Consider the following 21636-nt stretch of genomic DNA (forward strand, 5'->3'; position numbering starts at 1 on the left):
TGTGTGGTGCTACTTTTAATAAAATGCAGGCTGAAATGCGTGCTTGCTGCCTCATTCAGCTCTGACTAGTTTGACAGGAACAACTCAAGGACTTCAGAGCACTAGCAAGTGAACACAACCCAATAAGTGTCGCGGTTAGACTACAAGTACTGACCCAGTGGTCTGTGCAATGGAGATCTATTTCTCCCCCTTCCCCCTTGACACTGAAGGCTCACTTTGTCCTGAGTGATGTCATCACATAGGTTATCTACATGGTGCCATGATGTAGCATATTCATTATACGATCCTGGTTAGAATACTGTCCTTTCAAATTAAGACATAGCATACGAACACCAGAAGATTAAATATGAAACTTGCACGGAACATGAAAGACCCAAGTTGTATTGTAGCCTCTTGCATGTTTTGTTTTTTTAAAAACATTTTTACAAATTTGGCACAGTGAATACTTGATTCTGCATGTGTTAACTGAGGTAGTAACACAGAAGGGATACAAAGAAGAATTTACCAAATGGTAAAGGTAAAGGTTTACATTCCAATCCCAAAGAAGGGCAATGCCAAAGAATGTTCAAACTACCGCACCATTGCACTCATTTCTCATGCTAGCAAAGTTATGCTCAAAATCCTACATGCTAGGCTCCAGCAATATGTGGACCGAGAACTTCCAGAAGTACAGGCAGGATTTCGAAGAGGTAGAGGAACTAGAGATCAAATTGCCAACATACGCTGGATCATGGAAAAAGCTAGGGAGTTCCAGAAGAACATCTACTTCTGCTTCATTGACTATGCTAAAGCCTTTGATTGTGTGGAGCACAACAAATTGTGGCAAGTTCTTAAAGAGATGGGAATACCAGAGCATCTTATTTGTCTCTTGAGAAATTTATATGCAGGTCAAGAAGCAACAGTGAGAACTGAACATGGAATCACGGATTGGTTCAAAATTGAGAAAGGAGTTCGGCAAGGCTGTATACTGTCGCCTTGCCTATTTAACTTGTATGCGGAGCACATCATGAGAAAGGCGGGATTAGAGGAGTCACAAATTGGGATTAAGATTGCAGGGAGAAATATCAACAACCTCAGATATGCAGATGATACCACTCTAATGGCAGAAAGTGAAGAGGAACTAAAGAGCCTGTTGATGCGGATGAAGGAGGAGAGTGCAAAAGTTGGCTTGAAACTCAACATCAAGAAAACAAAGATCATGGCAGCCGGCCCTCTCAATTCCTGGCAAATAGATGGGGAAGAAATGGAGATAGTGACAGATTTTATTTTCCTCGGCTCCAAGATCACTGCAGATGGGGACTGCAGCAAAGAAATTAAAAGACGCTTGCTCCTTGGGAGGAAAGCTATGGCAAATCTAGACAGCATCCTAAAAAGCAGAGACATCAACCTACCAACAAAAGTGCGTTTAGTTAAAGCTATGGTATTCCCAGTTGCAATGTATGGCTGCGAAAGTTGGACCATAAGGAAGGCCGAGCGTCAAAGAATTGAGGCTTTTGAACTCTGGTGCTGGAGAAGACTCTTGCGAGTCCCTTGGACTGCAAGGCGAACAAACCGGTCAGTCCTAGAGGAGATCAGCCCTGACTGCTCTTTAGAAGGCCAGATCCTGAAGATGAAACTCAAATACTTTGGCCACCTCATGAGAAGGAAGGACTCCCTGGAGAAGAGCCTAATGCTGGGAGCGATCGAGGGCAAAAGAAGAAGGGGACGACAGAGAATGAGGTGGATGGATGGAGTCACTGAAGCAGTAGGTGCAAACTTAAAAGGACTCCAGGGAATGGTAGAGGACAGGAAGGCCTGGAGGATCATTGTCCATGGGGTCGCGATGGGTCGGACACGACTTCGCACATAACAACAACAACAAAGGTAAAGGTATCCCCTGTGCAAGCACCGAGTCATGTCTGAACCTTGGGGTGACGCCCTCTAGCGTTTTCATGGCAGACTCAATACGGGGTGGTTTGCCAGTGCCTTCCCCAGTCATTACCGTTTACCCCCCAGCAAGCTGGGTACTCAGTTTACCGACCTCGGAAGGATGGAAGGCTGAGTCAACCTTGAGCCAGCTGCTGGGATTGAACTCCCAGCCTCATGGGCAGAGCTTTCAGACAAAATTTCTGCTGCCTTACCACTCTGCGTCACAAGAGGCTCTTACCAAATGGTAATTCACCACAAAGGGGAGGGGGAATGGATGGGTTGATAAGGAGATGTGTGAATCATGGTCATATGAAGCCACTGATGAGACCTAAAGTTCATGTTTATTTCTGAATGTTCCAGGCTTCTCTAAATGATTTTAATGGCTTGTTTTTATTGACAATCAGACAGAAGGTCATCTCAGATGGTTATGAAGAATAAATCCTGACCCTTGTTTAACCCTCAAGTGTCCTCATATGCAGCCTGTACTCTGGAGCAACACACCTGGCTTTGGTGAATCCTACAGTGAGTGACAGATAAACCAAAGAAGAGAAAATAAAGCTGACACCAGATTTGGGAGATGATTTTATTCTGCTTGAAATTCATTTCAATGCATATATTTACAATATCAGCAATAATAATGATTAAATATAGTAAAATACCTTGGCTCTTAGTATAATTGTACTTCTAGTGCAAAGGGGGTGAAAAATCTGAAGTTTTGACAGCGTGCCACTTCCTCCTCCCCCAGCTTTTAACAGAAGCAGCCTCCAGTGAAATAATCCAAGCTGTGTTCAAGAAGTTGGCAAGTGGGTCCAATTAAATGTGGTTTTAGTGTATTCTGGCATTTGCATATCTAGTGTGCCAAGATGTAACATTAAAAAAAAATCCTGCTTTTGTCCAGACACTGTGAAACAGATAATACTGCATTTTCAAAAACTGAAATTAAGTTCTGTTACCCCATTCTCAGTTGGCAAGGTGCTACTAAGTAGCATATTTTCCCAGACGTTACTTGTGAATTGATAAGAGATTATAATGTACCAACACCAATCCTCTAATTCTTCTTTTCAGGAAATTATTCTTCTCTTTTTAAAGATCTTTAAGCAAAATTTATATTCTAATCCAATCATAATAGAATGAAGCTATGCAAGTCTAAATATCATTTATTCAGAACTGTTGCATGTAAAAGATTTATACTAGCACAGCTGTCTAAAGGAGAGAGGCATCTCCCCTCGATATCTTCATATAATCTTTGCATTGCACACTATGGTCAGCAAAGGCACAAATGGGAAATTCTCCATTTAAATATTACCCAGTTAAATGCAGTCCTCATATCCAGTTCGTCTGTTAGAAGCCAAGGCAAGAGAAGATCAAATAATGTTTAAAATCCAAGTGTTTCTACAGACAAAAATGCCATCTCTGCATGTGTAATGATTTTAAATGAATGCAGGATCTCACCACACAGAATCTGCAAACGTTTATTAAATTAGCTGTGAATTAGTGGGACCACTCTCTCAGCAAATCTCCCCTACTCCAATCTGTGCAGTGGAGCAGCTAATTTCTTTTGGACTCAGCCGATGGCATCAAGCTGCTTTTCTCCCCATTTAAGAATGAAATCTTCACCCAAACAAACAATTAAATAATCAACAAATAAGAATATTTAACCAAAAATAAACATAGGGAAACTATCAAGTTCTTAAAGCTACAAATTAACTTCATCCAGACACAAAAGGAGGTTGAGTCACCCACTAAGCAAGAGAGAAATGAAATGCATTCTGGTTCTGATGTTTTTGAAGTTAGCTATGGCACAGACATTAAAAAACGTGCAGAAGATGTTAAAAGTCAGATCCTAAAGTTCTCATGGGCAATTAGTTAAATTCAATGCAATTCCTAACAAATAAATGATGTAGAGATTGAAGTCTATTTTTTAAATGTTTTATAGGTGACACTAAGAACCTCTTTTATTCTGAAATGCTTCACTTATGAATGCAGACAGTGGAAGAAAGCTGTTTTAAAAGGAATTTCCCATTTCATTTCATGTATTTTCTTCTGTTAACAAACACAGGAAATGCACTCACACAAAAAAAAATTAAGTGTCACTTGTGTAAAATAGGCTGGAGCTCAAGCCACTCAAGTTAATGACCTTTGACTTTGATGGAACTATGGCATGAGCATAAATGCCTGCTGATTTTTATCTATTAGATTTAAGAGAGAAAAGGGGAAATAAATGCTGAAAGGGGTGAAATTCTATGCTAACACTCAGAGAATGACAAGTGCTTTATTGTGTCAATTCTGACGGATATTTTCCACTTGCTTTTTATTCAACCAGGTCAATAAATGGAGTGCTTCGGTGCTGAGAGCTCCATGGTCCAGATCATATATTTTACTTAAATTGTTTTTGTGTCTGTCCTAGTAGTCTGTCCAGTAAGAAAGGAACTATGTTCTATAGTGTGTACTATGAATGCTGAGAGTGGGAGGGAAGGGCATGTATGAAGGGGAGAATCAGCAGAAAGAAATCTTAACTCTTCTTGCACCTGCTAATTTTCCTTAGAAATATTCCTCAGACTCCTGCTGACCCACCTCAGTTGGGCTTCATGCAATCTAAGAGTCTGACTGAGAGAAAACAGTAGGGAAGGTTGAAGGGACAGGGGACCAATGTAAAAGGGGAGGGGGGATCAACTGGCAAAGGAAAGGCTAAGCACCCTTCTCCCTTGCAAACACCTGTTCTGCCTCTATAATAACACTACAAAGCTAACACAGAGTTGTGAATGGCCTGTATGCTCCATAGCTTGTTCATAGGGCTAGCCTTTGAAACAGACTGTGTGTTGTTGGCACTCCATGTCACGGTTGAAGTGCCCCGCCGAGCTTGTAACACAGAGGGCCATCACTAGGCATAATCCCTCTATACTGCTCTAGCACATGCTCTTGACTGAAGTAGGCGATGGCACAACAGAATGACTCTGCCATTGTAGCCAAGGCATTAAGACTATTTGCACCAAGGCAAGTGGAGCATGTAGACTGATTACAGTTATGATACAGGAAGAAATCATGCTAAAGCAGGTCAGGAGAAAATACCTGATGTTTGATCACCAGACACAGGGGGCCTTTCCTGACACATATTTTGAATGAATCCCATTTAAACTGTCCTTCACTTGCATGAACACAGTTGATGAAATAGAAGCTTTTTCCTCTACAAGGCCCATATCCAGAACTGCCACCACACAAAAGGCATGGCCTTCCTATTTCATGCTCTTAGAATTCAGACAGTCTGTGATATTCAGCAACATTTAAAGAACCTAATTTTGGATAAACATCAGGATTTTTAAAAGCAGTGGATTTTGGAAGCATGTATAATGTTTTAAAGTTCCTCATTAGCAATATTAGAAGAACAGACACCTCTTTGATTAACCAATGCAATTTGTACCTTTGGCAAACATATCCAGTTTGGAGGTCTATTCCTTTATAGTAACTGCTCAGTATCGAGAACTAGTAACCTTCCCAGAAAAGTGTGTGATCCTGAGGAGTAATCATATATGGTCTGAAACACAGAAAGTGGATCCTTTCTCCTGCACTTTTTACAAATTGTAAATAATCATGCTATGCACTCATGTGATCCAGCTGACACAAATAATTGTATAAGAATCCTATTAAGGCAGACTACATCTACTATACACCCAGATAAACTTAATTATATAAATGTTGCATACCAGAACAATTCAGTCTCTAATCTGTCTGAATGCCTACTCTGTGCATATGAAAAATCAAAGGCTACTGGTCCCATTAAAAGATGTGTCTGATCTTTAGTATTCAGCACTGAATCTGTTGCAAACCTGGCACACCACAGAATGTGTTGTCAGATTTGCATTGCACATTTAACTGTAAAATTACTTCTACTTGGAAAGTTCAGAGTCTTCAGAGAAAAACAAAAGCATTAATCTTAGCTGCAGGTGGCAAATCTAACCTCAGACTATGTTTTATAACATTGGCTCAATTCAGTCATTTACCAGACTAATGGTATTTATTTATATTTATTTATAATTGGTTTTATATACTGCCGTTCCCTGGTAGGCTCATGGTGTTTTACAATAATAAAAAGATAAAACACAATAAAATCCCATAACATCCCTTAATAAGTACTATTGCAACTACTAAGGCGGCAGGCAGAAAAAAATCTACTAAGTGTTTCACCCCCTCGTCCAGCCTCGTTCATGTGCTATAATGGTCATACCCCCTTCTACTAAGTAGATGATACAGGATGGCATACTTGAGGGGGCACAATTAGAAATATTTCCCCCATTTTTCACTTTTAATTGCTACAACACAAAGAAGCAGGACAGTGAAATGTGGCAAAAAAGGATCAAGCACTCTTTACCCATCGCTTCTGGTTGTCCTTCATGGAAGCAGCTCTTCTAAAAAGGGCCACTGTGCTCTAGTTACACACATTTAGGACTTAGCTGGGTTGTTACAGCCCAGGCATGACCTCTCTCAGGAGTTGTGTTATCCTTGAGATTCCTTGAACAAGATACAGATAAAGCTGTCCATGTTTGCAAAACTGTGAACTACCTTGAGTCTTAGAAGGGAGAAAGAGCAATATACAAACTTAAAATATATAAATCTATAGTATTGATTTTTTTGCTCTGACCTGGAAAGCCTGAACTAACCCAATTTTGTCAAATCTCAGGAACTAACCAGGGTAGGCCTTGGTTACTATTTGATTGGGAGGCCATTGAAGAATACCAAGGTCATGCTGCAGAGTCAGCAATAACAAATGACTTCTGAATATCCCTTGCCTTGAAAAATTGTGACTGTAAAATACAACGTGAGTTTTTACAAACTTTGGGTCTTGATACCTAAGCATCACTTTAAAAAACAGTTGAAGCCCCTTATTTCCCACTGATGTCATTATGGGTGGTGGTCGCACCAGGAAATTAATCCATTTGGAAATATCATTAATTTTGTCGGGAAAATAGAACAAGTTTTTCCCCACAGTGATTTCTAAGCTGAGTATGCTATCCTTAAAATGACTGCATATTGATAAGGCCACTGAACATACTCTGCATTACTCAAAATAAGAGATTAGTGGGACCTTAAAGACTAACAAGCTGTATAGTTGATATACAGTAGTTTCATTTCAGCATCAATTGTAATATCAAAAGAATGGCTTTAAAAGAGGATTGGACAGATTCATGGAGGATAGGTCGTGCCAGTGGCTACTAGCCATGGTGACAGAGGGGAACCTCCATATACAGGAACACTAAGCCTCTAAATCCCAGAACCAGGAGGCAACATCAGGGGAAGACCTGGGCCTCTGTTTTATTGTTGGCCATTCAAAGCAACTGGTTGGTCACTGTGTGAGACTGGATGTTGAACTTCATGGCCCACTGGTCTGATCCAGCAGGGTTCCTTTTATGCTCTTACACTAACTAGTATTCATAAGTTACCATGTAACTCTAAAATACAGGTATAGTTATTTAAAAAGTTTATTCAGATAATGAGGACATCCATATTCCTTCTTGGTTTGAAGATGCCTCTCTTTAAAATGTTATTTAAACTTCTACAGGAAAAATAATTTAAATAAACAACTTTTTAAACGTGTTAAATTTCCTTTTTTTTTGTATTTTATGATGGTCCAAAACTGTAACAAATTGAAGTGGTTTAAAACCTCTATAGACTTCCGTAAACATGTGAATATATGTTTCAATAATCCTATTTTAAGTGATAAGAAAAGTTGCATCCATAAAAAAGATAAAGATTAGAAGCACTGGTTAACTATTCAAGTTCCATTTGTAGGAAGTGAATGAGATCAGCTTCTAGGCTCCTATGAGCTGTATTTCACAGATTTCGCCCTTGCCTACATACTCTGTGGTAACATATCAGAATGACTACTCTTGCATATACTTCAGTAACTTTATCTTCTACAATTTCCAGAAAAGCAATGTGCAAGCACAGGAACAAGAATTTAAATAACTTGATTAAAAAGTACCTTAATTCTGTGATCAGAAACTGTTCATGTATAGGAAACATTAAGGTGTTATAAAAAACTTAATATGAATTATTTGCATTTAGGAAAGTTCAAAGATATGTTTGGAAATCTAGATGAGACTTAGATCTTAACCCACCCAAAAATTTTTACTTTCATATTTAGCTTTCCATTTTCTTAAGTTATATTATAACCCTGTAATATTGCAGTATGGCCTGTTAATTATTCTTGGGACAGATTCCCTCAAGTCACAATGTACATGTAATTTACTCAATTTTTTTTTTACTAATTTAAGGATGGATTCCATCCTCTAGCTGTAAAGACTAAAGATGTCATATGTTAATCCATATTTTGGTATTTGTCATACGTATGGAAAAAAATCCTTATACAACAGATTAACTCAGAAACAATGTGAACGACAGAGCAACCACTACAAGAATTCATAGCAATCTGCTTGTCACATGAAGGCATTTCAGAAATCTTAGAAATATTACATGTTTATGAGCATCTCATCTACAAATTTTATGCTTGAATCTCTTCCCACTGTCTACCAGTATAATAGGTTGCAGTGCAGGATCTGAAAAGTCTGCAGACAGAATTTCTTTTAAAATAATATTTTCAAATAGGAAAAACACTAGGCCCAATTTTTATGCCATCCCAATGAATTATGAAATATTTTAAGAGCCTCTTAACTGAAATTTAACAGAACATAAAAAGTGAAGGAGGACAGAAATGAGGCATCATGAGTTTTTTGGATGCTCACTACACTCACTTGGGAGACAATTTACAAATCTAAGTTACATTTAAGTACTACAGACGATATATAGGAGGATTGGTCATAAACCATAAAAGCAAAATGGGTACTACATAATTTGAATTCATCTTTATATAATGAAAGTACCCTTTTACTAATTTAAAACCTGAAGTAGAGGATGCACAAGAGTGGCTGAAGTAAAAAAAAAAATGTCCCCTAATTTTACAGCATCTATTAGCATTGAAGCATCTCTACTGGACTAGTAAGCCTCAACCAGTTGTCTTATTAGCTATTAAAAGCATCATCTAAATTATTATTGAAGTACCACTCAACAAATATAGTACTTCTAGTTCTGAAAACCTTAATCACAGTGAAAAGCATTCCTTATTTTCAAACCTGGATAAAAATTATTTGTCTTAAGAAACTCAAACATGTTTAGTTAATTTTATCACATTGGAAGGAGTTTCTAAATCCAGACTTTAAACATGAAGCTTTCTTTCTTGAATAGAAGTTGTACTGTAGTGAAAAAGACAGTCCTCTAAACTTCAGTTTGTAAGAGTAAAATTGCACCTTCAGTGTGGTAAAGTATCCAAATGCTAGCATTCAATACAAAATGTCAAATGGCTGAAACAGGCAAAATTTATAGTACAGGTTGGGGCAGATCCCTGCTTCCTTTTTATAATCTTAAAAATACTAACCCATCATATTTGTATTTTCAATAGTGAAAGAAGCACTAGCAATTCAGTGAGCATCTTTAATATAAACTGAATACGTAACTGAATAAGTAGATATAGTACAATTCTAGATTAACCAGGATATCCATCATGTTTCAATAATGAAAAAATTGTCTCAACATTGATAGCTGGGCTCATTTTAAAATATTCATTTGAAACCGTTTTTATTTGTTCAGTTTAAATTTTAAATAGCAGACTAATTGTTTAGGAAAAATCTTCTGAACACTGGCAATATACAATGAAGTAGCACCTGAGCCATAAATAAAAATATGTACAGAATAGAATCCAGTACCAAATTTTAAACCCCTCCCTCAATAGGCAGTTCAAAAACAGGTCTGAAAATTCTGAAGAGTCACAAACACCCATGCCCATATTATCAAGCTCATAACTTCGTTTATGTGACTTTGGTTTTTCAACTACTGATTTAGCAGCAAAGTAAATATTTTAATTCAGCAGGAAAAGTGAACCTCAGCATACTTCCTGAACAGGTGAACAAATGCAGCTGCTAGAAAAAGTAAACAGCAAAACAAATAGCATGTTTTATTTTCATCTCTGTAATGAAAATACACTTCAAATTTAAATTCTTGCATTATTGCTGTAAAATCTGTTTTTGACCCCTTTCCCCCTCCTCCTCATACATATCTGTATCTATGAAAAGAGCAAGCCTCATTCTTGCATGCTTCATGCAACAAGTGCAATACACGATATGGCATGTATGCCTGCGCACAAAGATGCAAGAAATGAGTGAGCTAGCTTTTTCCACATTAAATCTACTGCACTTTAATGATAACTAGGAAAAGAATTGCATTTATTGCTTTTAAAGTATATGATTCATGCAAGAATGAAACCTCATCTTTTAATTCCAATGTTCATAATCCTCCACATTCTTAAAACCAAGACCGACTTTAAAGGTAAATAACCTAGTATATTTGAACTTTATTGAATAATAACATTGCAAAGTTCAGTGCCATTTTCAGTTGTTGCAATGACAAAAAACAACCACCTTGTCCAGCTCTTCAGTTCCAAGGATGAGAAATCTGGCTCCTATGCGCATTCAGGTATTTCACTATTATTTCCACGCTCTATAAATGTTTTGCTAGACAAGGTTAAAGTTATTATAATCTACAGGATCACAAAACTTTAATATGTAAGGTGCCAGCATATACTCATGGGAAAGGACTTTTTTATATGGAAAAAAACACTTACAAAATGTAACAATGCACACATTCTACTGTTGCCCAGTCAATAAAATATCACAGAACTTGATTTTTGTCTTAATTGACATCTCTTACAGACTTTAAGAACATTGGTTGGAGGGAAAGCTAGAATGGGTAAGCATAGCATTACTATTCCTTAATTCATGATCATTACTGAACTCTGTTCCTTTGGAAATGCTTATTGCTCTGTCCCCTCATTGCCCCACCATTTCACTTTAAAAGTCATTTGGAAAGTTTTTCATTCCAAACAAATAACTTCTATTTTACTTATCATGAGCAATAACAACATTCACAGTAATAGAGTATTCAACATATACTGACTCTATCCTAATTGAAATAAAACTCAAAGAAACTGCTGTGTTTCTAAAAATTCAATTCACTTGACATACATTGAGAATACAAAGCCATTTATTTGAAATATGATACTAAGAGACAAAAATTCACCCAGCTTTATGGAAATTCCACTCAACCAATTGAAAGTGAAGCTGCTCTTAAACTGATACTTAGTGAGCACCTTAGCCCAAGTTCCTAAGGCAGTTTAATATTGATTAGGATCACATCTCCATTTGACCATGTAATGAAGGGCATATTCTGGTTTATGCCATCTGTAAAGTAATTCTGCCTGTTTCAAAGGTGTCCCCAGGCATGTTTTGTTCTGCCAGAGTGAGACAAATGCACCAGTTTGACATTCTTTGATGAAGATGGGTTTGGGTCATTTCTGATAACCACGATTCTACTTTAATGGGTGTTAGTCATTATTTAACCATTTTTCAATTAAGCCCTCCCCCTCGAATTCTATTTAAAATGAATCAGCCTTGACAAAACCGTTCATAGCACTGAACAGTTCATAGCTTTGTTCATAACAGTGTTCTAAAACTTTGGGAATACCATGGTAACTTTTTTCAATGCAGAATAAAGCTACACACCAAATATTTTAAAAAGCAAACCCTTTCTATAGTCAACAACAAAACATATGCATATTATCTAAAATATTCTTTCAGTGGTTAAAAAGGGGAGAAGACAACTAATTGAGTTCTCAGTATGTATAATTTATTGCAGTTAGCACACAGTTTAAAAATTCACCAACACACCAATAGTACAAAACTAAACAGCATTATAAGTTATTCCCCCTCCCTCTCAGGAAAATAAAACATATTATGATTGTCAAAGCTAGATGTCAGTCTAATTTTAAGAACCAATGAATAATGAGAAACTAAAGGGCAAAAGGAAGAAACCCCAAAACAATCACTCACAATCACAAAAAAAAATCCAAAAGTAGTCCATTTTTCTCAGACACTGATTGTCTTTTCTAAATTAATAAAAAGAATGATTTAAAAACCTATAAACTATTCAAGTAACTAAAAAATAATGCTCCAAGGCCATTTTCACAGCTTAAAAAAAATGCCATTACAGCCAAATTAACATATATTTGACCAAAATATTTCCAAAACAGTCCAGCAATACACAATGGAGTTTTCCATTCAGTTTCTTAAGCACAAAAATAGGCTATGTTTACAGTAGTTAAGGCGATCAAATTTGAAACAAAAGCGGAAAGGAGGGGAAATTTTTTTTTCCATGCTACTTCCATAGACCTTATTTGTAAGTGCAAGACAGGAAAACTAACACTGTGCAAAATGCTCTTGCCCTGTGTGTTCATCATTAAAACCACACATCAGGCTGCAGTCTTTGCTACTTGGATACACAGGTCGCAAACCATCCCCCAACTTTTCTCCCACTATTCCCGCACTCCACCCCATGTCAATCAAGGTTTTTTAGTCCTTTCAGCCTGGGGCTTTTTCACTCAAAAGAATCTTTTCAAGGGGTGGAAAAAATGAATGACCTATTGTTAATTTGTGCAGCAGGAATTCTAAAAATGCTCATCTGGGTAATATATGCACCTAAAATTGGAATTGGCATAGGTTTTGTGCAATCAGATTTTGTTTGATAAATGTACACTGCACATGCAAATCTCTAAGCCTGTTTGTAAACATTACTATCTTCCTTTACATAGCTAAATCAACATGTAGCTTTTGTTCAACTTAAAAGACAGTGGGCAATTAACTTAAATTATTATATAAAATAAAAGACAGTGCATTTATGTTCTTCATAACACCAATTTCTCCAGTGGTGTGATTTTTTTCCTACAAAAATTAAATAAGTTTTAAAACTCACTCATTGAAGTTATACAATGCAAACAAAGACAAAAATATACTGAAACGCATGCATTTCCATAGCGTTAATATTTACTTTTCAAGACTCAACTGAGAGCGTTAACACAACTTGTCAATTTCCTTGACACCCCCCCAGCCCATTTAATCAATTACAGTATACAACAGTAATTCACATTTTTAAATGCACAGTTCGCAACTGCTGAAGCTGCAACATCCTTTTTCATCCCAAGCACACCTTCACACAGTCCAGCAATTCCAGTGTATTTTTGAAAATCTGTGTTTGTTTTTTTTTAATTGGGAACTGTTGTAATACACAAGTTAGAATACTATCTTAGCTGCTTATTTAAAAATAGATACTCCAGCATTTCAGAAATTTACCATTTGGGTCTAAAAGCATTCAGGTTTCCCACAGTTAGAAAAGATGCATGCAGTTTTTAAAATGTAAACAATTTGGTAACACACTGGAGGAGATCAGTCTTTTCCAAACTGAGTTTGAAATGATGCAGTTAGGTTAAGCTAATAATCACAATTGTTCATTTGTAGTTTTGTTTAAAAGAAGTACTTACTTGATGGAGAAACAAGGGGAATTTTTTTTGGACTTCTATTAGTCTCATTTCTATAGTTCATAGCACTAGAGCACTAAAGTAGTGAAATGTTCATGCCGCCTTAAAGTGCAAAAAACAAGCTAATGGCCAAACTTTCAGCTCAAGGAAACAAGACTGCTTTTAGACTGTACCACAACTATATAGATTTATATATATATATATATATTATTATATATATAAAAATTCTATTTCCAAAGTTCTTGCGAGCTATCTTCTAATGTCCAGTCTCTGACAGTAGGTAAGCTCAGTGCTTCACTTTTGACAGACAATGAGTTCACTAACTCACAGTGAAACTTCCGAATGTGCCTGTAAAGGTCTCCAGACTGTGTGAACCTGCGCTCACACCACTTACAAGCATGCGGCTTCTCCCGTGTGTGAACTACAGCATGGCGGCTCAGATTGTGGGAGTACTGGAAGCTCTTTCCACACTGGGTGCAAGTGTAGGGTTTTTCACCTGAATGAGTCCTCTCGTGACGCTTCAAAGTGTACATGCAAGAAAAAGTCTTACCACACAAGGAGCAGGTCGGGACATTGACATCAGTAGCAGGCTTGCTGCGGATCCCGTCCTGCTCTCGAAAGTGCGTACTTAAGTGAATCTGCAGAATGTGGGGACTAGGAAAAACTTTGTTGCAAAGGGGACACATAAAAATTTGGCCTGCGGGGTTAAGTATGTTTGAGACATAGGGGAGCAGACTGCTGTCCATATTCCCTTCCACCTGAACTCTTTCGTTCTCTGGAGTTATCATTTCATCATCACTTGCTTTGTCCTCCCTATCTAGCTCCCTCAAAACAGAATCTTCCCTCATAGGAGCCAAATGGGCTGACTCATATGGTACCCTGTTATTAGTGCTCACACTTTCTTTCACAGTGCTATGTTCCATGTCATAGTCATTAGTGCCAACGTCACTCTCATCACAGGAAGCCTCTTTCTCCACCTTCACCTGCACCAGGTTGTTTCTAATCATGTCCTGTGAAGAGAAATAAGAACTGTTCAAATTCTCAACTCCAGAAAGACTGGACTTGACAGACAAGTCCAGGACACAGTCAACATCTGCTGAATCCCTCATGGAGGTGACAGACCTCTGGGACAAAGACTCTGTTGAGCTACAGGGGCTGGCTACTGTTTTTCCAGCTGCTGTTGTGTGTGTCTCTGCCTCGCCGCCACTCTGGGGAATGCCTGCTGAGTCCGAGGGCAATCTCATCCACATGTTCCCAGCCTCAGATGCCAAGTCCCTTTTGCTAGGCAGGATGCTCAGCTTTTCATCTTCCCCTTCATCTTCATCACTGGGTATATCTCCCGCCATGTGGCTACTGCCATCAGAGAGGCTCTCCACTTTGTCTGAACAACTCGAGGCATCTTCTTCCTTTTTTGTACTGTCTGCCTCTGTGGTGGCTTTTTCTTTAAGCTTCTTTTTGCAGACTTTGACAATGTCATACATGTGGAGATAACTGGCAGCTGCCAACACATCTTCAACGGGTAAGTCTTTGAACTGGAGTTTCCCTTCATACATGAATTCAAGCAGGAGAGCGAAAGCTGGGGCTGTAACAATGTCGCTGTTCAGATGAACAATGTCTCTTTTGTCCAGCTGGTCCTTGTAAAATAGGTGGAAATACATGCTGCATGAAGCCAATACAGCTCTATGTGCTCGGAACTGGGCATCTCCTACCAGAACAGTGCAGTCACAAAGAAAACCCTGATGTCTCTGCTCGCTCAGACACTGTAGCAAATGCCTACTATGGTCAGGAAACTCCATGTTGTCTTCATAACCTAGAAGCAAAAAGATTGAATTAAAACACCAATGGAAAACATAGCGCTAAGTGAATACATTTTTACGGTTGATACTTCCAACAATTCCTACCTACACTGGAAGGTTTTCTTTTTAATGACAAGAAAATATGGAAATATTAGTAGCATGCAACAAATGATACAGATAAACTAGTAAACTTTTAATGGCTTCTTTCTGTTCAGTTATTTTCTTACCCAAAGTTCCAAAGTTACATTAGGAAGCTATTCTTTTAACAATCAAAAAGTACATTTTGAAAGAAATAAAGTATTCACTAAATTTAATGCTGTGACAGGTGTTCCTATAGGAAAGCAAAAGCACATACTTGGGACATAACATTCACAGGGGGAAAAATCATCAAAATGGCTTCTAAAATACTTGGGAAAAATGAATGTTTTTTTTCCACTTTTCTTGGACAAAACAATTCTGATTAACATACAAAAGCTTCAAAAGAATACACTTATATTCAAACAAGTGACATTTTCACAGAAGATCACATTCCTCTGTTGAGAATTCTAACTATAATACCTGGTAGTATATTTATGCTGGTATATAGTAATGATAAGAAGTATCCAAGCAGGATTTACTAATTTTTAAGTCCTGGGAAATACTATTGATGGTATGTATAACCATTCTCTTTTAAAGGGAGGGTTTACAAAAAGATACATTTGAAGTTTCTACATAGATCATAATTATTTTCCTCATTTCTGTCATACACAATCGAAGTTGTTCTAGAGCAGTTCCATCTTGGGAAGGGGACAGAAAGAGTCCTGTCCCAAGTATATTCTATAAAATACTACTGCTAAAATAAAGCAAGAAGATTTACAATACAATCACTTTAAGTGCCCCACAGCCAACATCAATCCTAATCCTTAAGAGGGCTAAAAATAAAGATTGGAGGGCAGCTCACAAGGTAGCTGTGATCAAATTAGGAGGCTGAAAGGACAGAGAGGGACGAAGAAGGAAGCTTATAAACATCTGATCCAGCTGACTGTGGCCATATGGCAGCTGCTGCCCAGATAAAGAGATTAAGAATAGAGGAGTGCGATTACAGCTGTCTGGCCAATTCAGGCAGCTCAAATCTACAAGTTCTAAATTAGTCGTGAATACAAAAACCTCCCCTCAAACAATTATCGTTGCAATGAAATAAACTTTGGTATACATCTGAGAAAGAACAAAAAAGAATGCAAGTTATCCTCAGTGTGGAGTTGGGGGTCTAAAGTTTAACGCACAAATGATTTCTGGTTTTCAAAGACAGAAGGTTTCCATAGTGGCTGAATCTTTAAGTAGAAGTCACAATGCAAAAAGAAAAAAAAATCAATATATACTTTAGCTTCTATCTTGCATCTCTCTTAAATGCTATTTATTTTATCTTTAGTAAGCAGTGCTATTAGAACACACATACCAACTGTCTTGCCACACATACACACACCCGACACAAATGTACTATGAATTGCTGTTTCAGTGATTGAGAATACAAAATAAAGGGCTATATAATTTAAAGAGTTGTTTCTCGCCGAGCTTCATGAGAACAGATACCCCCAAGTCAATACATATGCTAAACTTCAATTGCCATAAGAATTCTCATTGTTTTTACAATGAATTGCACTTATTCTATCTAAACCCCATTAAACAAGTAATGGGATTTTTATTCTCAAATTAAATAAACACACTCCAAAAAAAAAGCCACACTGTAGCTTGCCTACTGCTATTCCTACCTTTAGTACACATAAACCTGATTAAGTCCTTTTGTCCGAGTCTTGCTGGCTCCAGGTCTGTTAGTTCAGTGGGGAAAAAGCAGACTAAGAGAGAGACAGATGCAAAGTGGAGATGATGTTAGAGAGGAATGAGATACCTTCCCTACACACAGATCTGCACACACACTAACTCCCTGTCTGTGTGTTAGAATAAAAGGCTGAGGGATGGCAGGCTGTCAGCTGCTCTGACATCATGTTCAGATGGAAATGCTACCTCCAGCTGTGCTCCTTTTAATGCCATATGCTACTCCTCTACACTCCTGCCACCAGCTTTTTCTTAGGAGAACTTTTCTTGTCTGTTAGTATAAACAAAATACTTCAAAGTCTTTTTTTCAAAACTTTCTAACAGAAAAAAGTAAAAAAACAACAACCAACAAACCCTTAAACATATGGGGCTCCACTGCATATACAGTATAGCAACCCTTCTGTCATAACTTCACTGAGTTTTTTATACACTGAGAACTTACTCAAGCCACACTAATCCATTTTTATTCAACTCAGATACTAGATAGAAGTGAACTAGGTTTAACTAATGCACAGTTCATCATGTTTATTGATTTAGAGATCTATCTAACTGTACAGATTCTAGACACAATCACTTTCCCCAAGCATTATGCTTACTCTAAAAAAACCCAAGAAAATCAACTTACTGCTTCACAATTTGTATGCAGTGATGAAGTTTAGTTCTTTCAAACACATAATCTAAGAAGTTGGTAGTGCAAACTCAAATGGTATTGTACGTTTTAGTCACACAAAACACGTTCTTTCCAAAATTAAACAAATTATTTGTCTTTCCCATCTGACTTCGTTTCCTTGCAATATAATAATGCTGGTCCATTATGAGAACTATTTTTTTGTTGCACAAAATCTTAAAGATGCTTCATTTGTTATTAATTTTAGAGGAAAGTGCTGCAACCTATATTTAGCATGAATTTACTGCTTTTACTGTCAAGGCATTTTTTAAAAAATGTCTTTGAAAGGAAGATGCAAGAATGTTATGGCCTTCTTTTACCTGACGAGGAATAATCTTTAAGTGCTAAATGGGGACATATGCTAAAATGAAATGACAACAGAATAGGCAGTAGTTTGATTCGTGTGAGCTTGATGTTCAGTGAACCAGTTTCTCAGTGATGCCCACTCATAATCATACATCCTTTCTTTACTTCAGTATCTGCTAACTAATCCAACCCCAAGCCTGCAGCCACAGTTCTAAAAGGATATACTAAAAAAAAATGACCAGTAGATGCAAACATTACAGCATTTTCCCGCTCACTATTCTTGGAGACACTAAACTGACGATTAAGCCAACTATAACTTAATCCACCTCTCTGACATTTTGCAAAGTGTGCAGCAAGTCAAATGTGCAGAAGGGAAAGGGAACAACAGGATAGACAGGAAAGGAGGAAGAAGCCAAATGCAGACACAGTCCAGATCACAGTAGCCAAAGCAACAACAAAAAGTATCCAGAAGAGTTGAACACAAGACCCCAGCTGGGAAGGTAACTCTCTCTTTACCCCGCTCATCTCTCACCCCCTTGTCTCCACAGCTGCGCTACCCCTCACATCCCCTCCCCTCGACCTTCTGAGCTGTAAAATAAGACACCCACTGCTCCTATCCCACACAAAGGATTCCCCTCCCTGTTCCCTCATATGCTCCTGAGCTCAGCCACCCCCCCCCCCTTCTCCTTCAGTGCATGGGAGACTGGCAAGATCAGAAGTTGATCCTTTCCGGTTCCCTGTTTACAACAACCTGTCCCGTAGTTTCTCTTTCCCCTCTTGCTCGCAGTACCCCATTCTGCGGAAGAACTTCTTCCCCACCTGCTCTCTCCTTTGGTCCTGCCTGACCTATTCAGCCCCTGCCCCAACTCACTTGCACACCCTGCAGACTTTTCCTTCTTCCTGATGGAAGTCACTTTCCGAAGCAGATGCCACCCCCGCCCGCCCGCCCCTGGCCCACAACCCTCTCCCTACCGGGGAGCCCCCTTCTGCTGCCACCCCAAGATCCTGAAGCGCCTTCCTCAGGCGCCGCCGGCTTCTGCCCTCGCCCCACGGCCCCCGCTCAGCCGCCCTCCCCGCAACAACCTGCTGCTCTCCTGCCTTTCTCGCCGACCCCCCCCCCCCCCCCGCTCCCGCTCGCCCCAGCAGCGTCCCATCAGGGGCAGGGTCGGGACTCACACTCTGGAGCGGCCCCCCGGTCCCCGCCGCGCCGGCCGCCACCGCTGCCCCCTCCGGGCTCCCCGTGCCCCCCGCCCGGCGTCCCGCTCGCTCCCCGCCCCCCAGAGGCAGCGAGGGAGTGGGGGCCGGCCAAGAGGGGCACTGAGAGCGGGAGGGGGGGGGAGGGCGGGCGCAAGGGGGGCCCGCACCGCCTCAGTGGCTCCCCATGGCAGCGCCCCAGAGCAGCGCGGGCCGGCAGAGCAGGAGGGGGCGGGGAGCCGGGCGCACGCAGCGCACAAGCACGCACAGCAGCGGCGGCGGCGGCGGCGGCACAGACGGGCCCGGGCTGCGGCAGCCAGATGTTTCCTCCGCTCCCCTCCCTCCTTCCTCCCCTCCCCTCCCCTCCCCGGCCAGTTTCCCTGACTGACAGCATGGCCAGCCCATCGCGCGGCCTTCTCCAATCAGAGGGGGAGAGGGGAGCCGACGGGCCCGCGGGGCCCGCCCAATGACAAAGGGAGGAAGCGGAGACTACTCCGGGCTCGGGCTAATCATGGATGGGGGGTGGGGTTAGCGCTCCTCGGGCCAGGCGCCGGCCGCGTCGCTGGGTCCGGGGACGGGCGGGGCTTGGGGGTCCGGGGCCAGTCCTCCGCTTGCTGCAGTCTCCTCGACCTCCGGAGGAGAAATCGGGCGGGCGGCGGCGGCTGCTTGGGCCGCCGCCGGGTCTCCCCGGGCGCAGTGCATGGTGGGGATTAGTAATGGTTACGGCTCTGGGGCGGGATAGGGAAAGTGCCAGGTTATTGATAGACGAGGCCTGCTAAATACTTTGGCTGGGAGCGAAGACCCACTTGTACTTCGCCGCCTAAACATCCTTACCAGATGTGTGTTCAGCCCCCCCCCCAAAAAAAAAACAGCTACTGGGGAATATTTAATTGCTCTCAGCAAATTATGTCTAGTAGTTCGAAAGATTAAAAATGACCGTATAGGTACTCCCCCCCCCCCCAATCCAATTGCCTCTTGTCATAGTCTTAGTAGGTGAGGTGAACAACTGCTTCCTCTTACGGTTTTGGAAAAGAATACGGGTACTTCTCTTCCCGCAATCGTTTTTCTGTCAGCTTTATTTACCCACTTTCTTCAGCTTTTTCTGAGGAAGATGGAAGTTGCACTGGTGTAGTTTTCCCATCGTAGCGTAGCAGTGGAGGGGAACAAAACTGCACCTGCTAAATATTGACCTGCTTAAGAGTTCTTAAAGGGACATAAGCCCTTTCAGAAACTAATTACTAATTTCACCTTCAGTATCCTACTAATCCTCTGCTAAGAAATCACTGTCAAACCCTAACATATGGGATGAGTGGAAAGGGCTCCTGTATAAAAACGCATTGTAGTCATTTCATCAATTAAGCAGTAGTGACTGCTCAGTGGGCTGCCAGAAAAAGTGGGTTAGGGACAGCACAATACAACAGATCAAGGTTTTGCTCCAGGTCAGGTTGGACATGTGCCAAATCCTGAGCTGAAATCTCTTGGTGGTTGTGTATAGTATAAAGATATAGTTAAAGATCCGCTTGGGCATGTTCCTCTTCTCTATATTGTCTCCTGCCACTGTTACAGTACTCTTGGTTTCTTAAGAAGATCCTATTGCATAATTGAGCCTTTTGCCTATAGCGGCTTGTTTGTTTACCGAAAGTTCAGCCGAGCCCCAAAACACCCAGAGAGGACCATTTTTCCTTAGATCAGTTAACAGGTGAAAGCCACTTTAAAGCATAGAGGGAGGGAGCACAGCACCAGAATATGAACTTTTAATAATAATGTAAAACTGCTATGGCTTATGAACCCCTGTAGACTCAGAGTGGGGACACTATAATTACAACTGTATATATTTTGCTTTAAAAGGTAGAGGGCAAAACCACTTTACTTTTACATGGAGATTCCACTTGAAAATGTAACATTGAATTATTAGTCTTTGTCTGTGCTTTTAAGATTTCTCTTTGTTCAGTGGCTATCTTTTCAACCTTGGGAAAGCTAATACTAATCTGCTATCACTAGGTGTCACTTTTGTGTTGTTGACTCTATCTTCAAATACATTGATGCAAACTGCACCAAGAGACTGAAAACAAGCATTACAGCACAACATTAATGAGCCAAACAAAAGGGGGATAGCACCCACACATTCCAATCTATAGAGGATTAAACCAGAACCCTGTGGGAGCAATCCAAAGTAGGTGTATTTAGAATTAAGCTCTATTCAGTGGTGCGTACTCCCAGGGATGTCTGTTCAGGATTACAGCTGATACATTGCCCGGAACGTAGAAACACAGGAAAGGAATCACATACTCAGGTTATCAACCTACCCCATATTAAAGATTTTGAAACCTTTGGTCCAGAAAAAGCGCACTGGTAGACTGAAGATGGCATGGGAAGGAACTGCATGAAGAGGATTGCCAACATGGGGTGTAACACAGCTCAACAGCTTCAGAGTTCAGACACCCATATCTGAAGCACCATCTCTCTTCATATGTCCCCATGCACCAATTCCTGTTTGCAGGTCATTTACTTCCCAGATGCCCCACCCACCTAAGATTAAT

The 21636-nt window shown here is 40.0% G+C and overlaps 1 protein-coding gene across 6 annotated transcripts; it reads right to left on the reverse strand.

Moving 5' to 3' along the window:
* Positions 1 to 11615: 11615 nt before the first annotated feature.
* Positions 11616 to 19356, reverse strand: ZBTB18 (zinc finger and BTB domain containing 18). 6 transcript variants are annotated; one of them, XM_077344567.1, is made up of 3 exons: positions 19079 to 19356; positions 16866 to 16949; positions 11616 to 15131 (listed from the first exon to the last, which is right to left on the reverse strand). In XM_077344567.1, exons 2-3 carry the CDS (start codon positions 16876 to 16878, stop codon positions 13549 to 13551), a joined length of 1596 nt encoding a protein of 531 aa, XP_077200682.1. In that variant the 5' UTR covers positions 16879 to 16949; positions 19079 to 19356; the 3' UTR covers positions 11616 to 13548. The 6 variants fall into 6 exon arrangements, with proteins under 6 accessions (XP_077200682.1, XP_077200672.1, XP_077200688.1 ...); XM_077344557.1 differs by lacking the exon at positions 19079 to 19356 and adding an exon at positions 17555 to 18527; XM_077344598.1 differs by lacking the exon at positions 19079 to 19356 and having other exon boundaries at positions 14096 to 14331; positions 14444 to 15131; positions 16866 to 18528.
* Between the last annotated feature and the right edge of the window lie 2280 nt (positions 19357 to 21636).

This window comes from Paroedura picta, chromosome 1 (assembly GCF_049243985.1).
Source record: "Paroedura picta isolate Pp20150507F chromosome 1, Ppicta_v3.0, whole genome shotgun sequence".
In the NCBI taxonomy this organism is placed as follows: Eukaryota; Metazoa; Chordata; class Lepidosauria; order Squamata; family Gekkonidae; genus Paroedura; species Paroedura picta.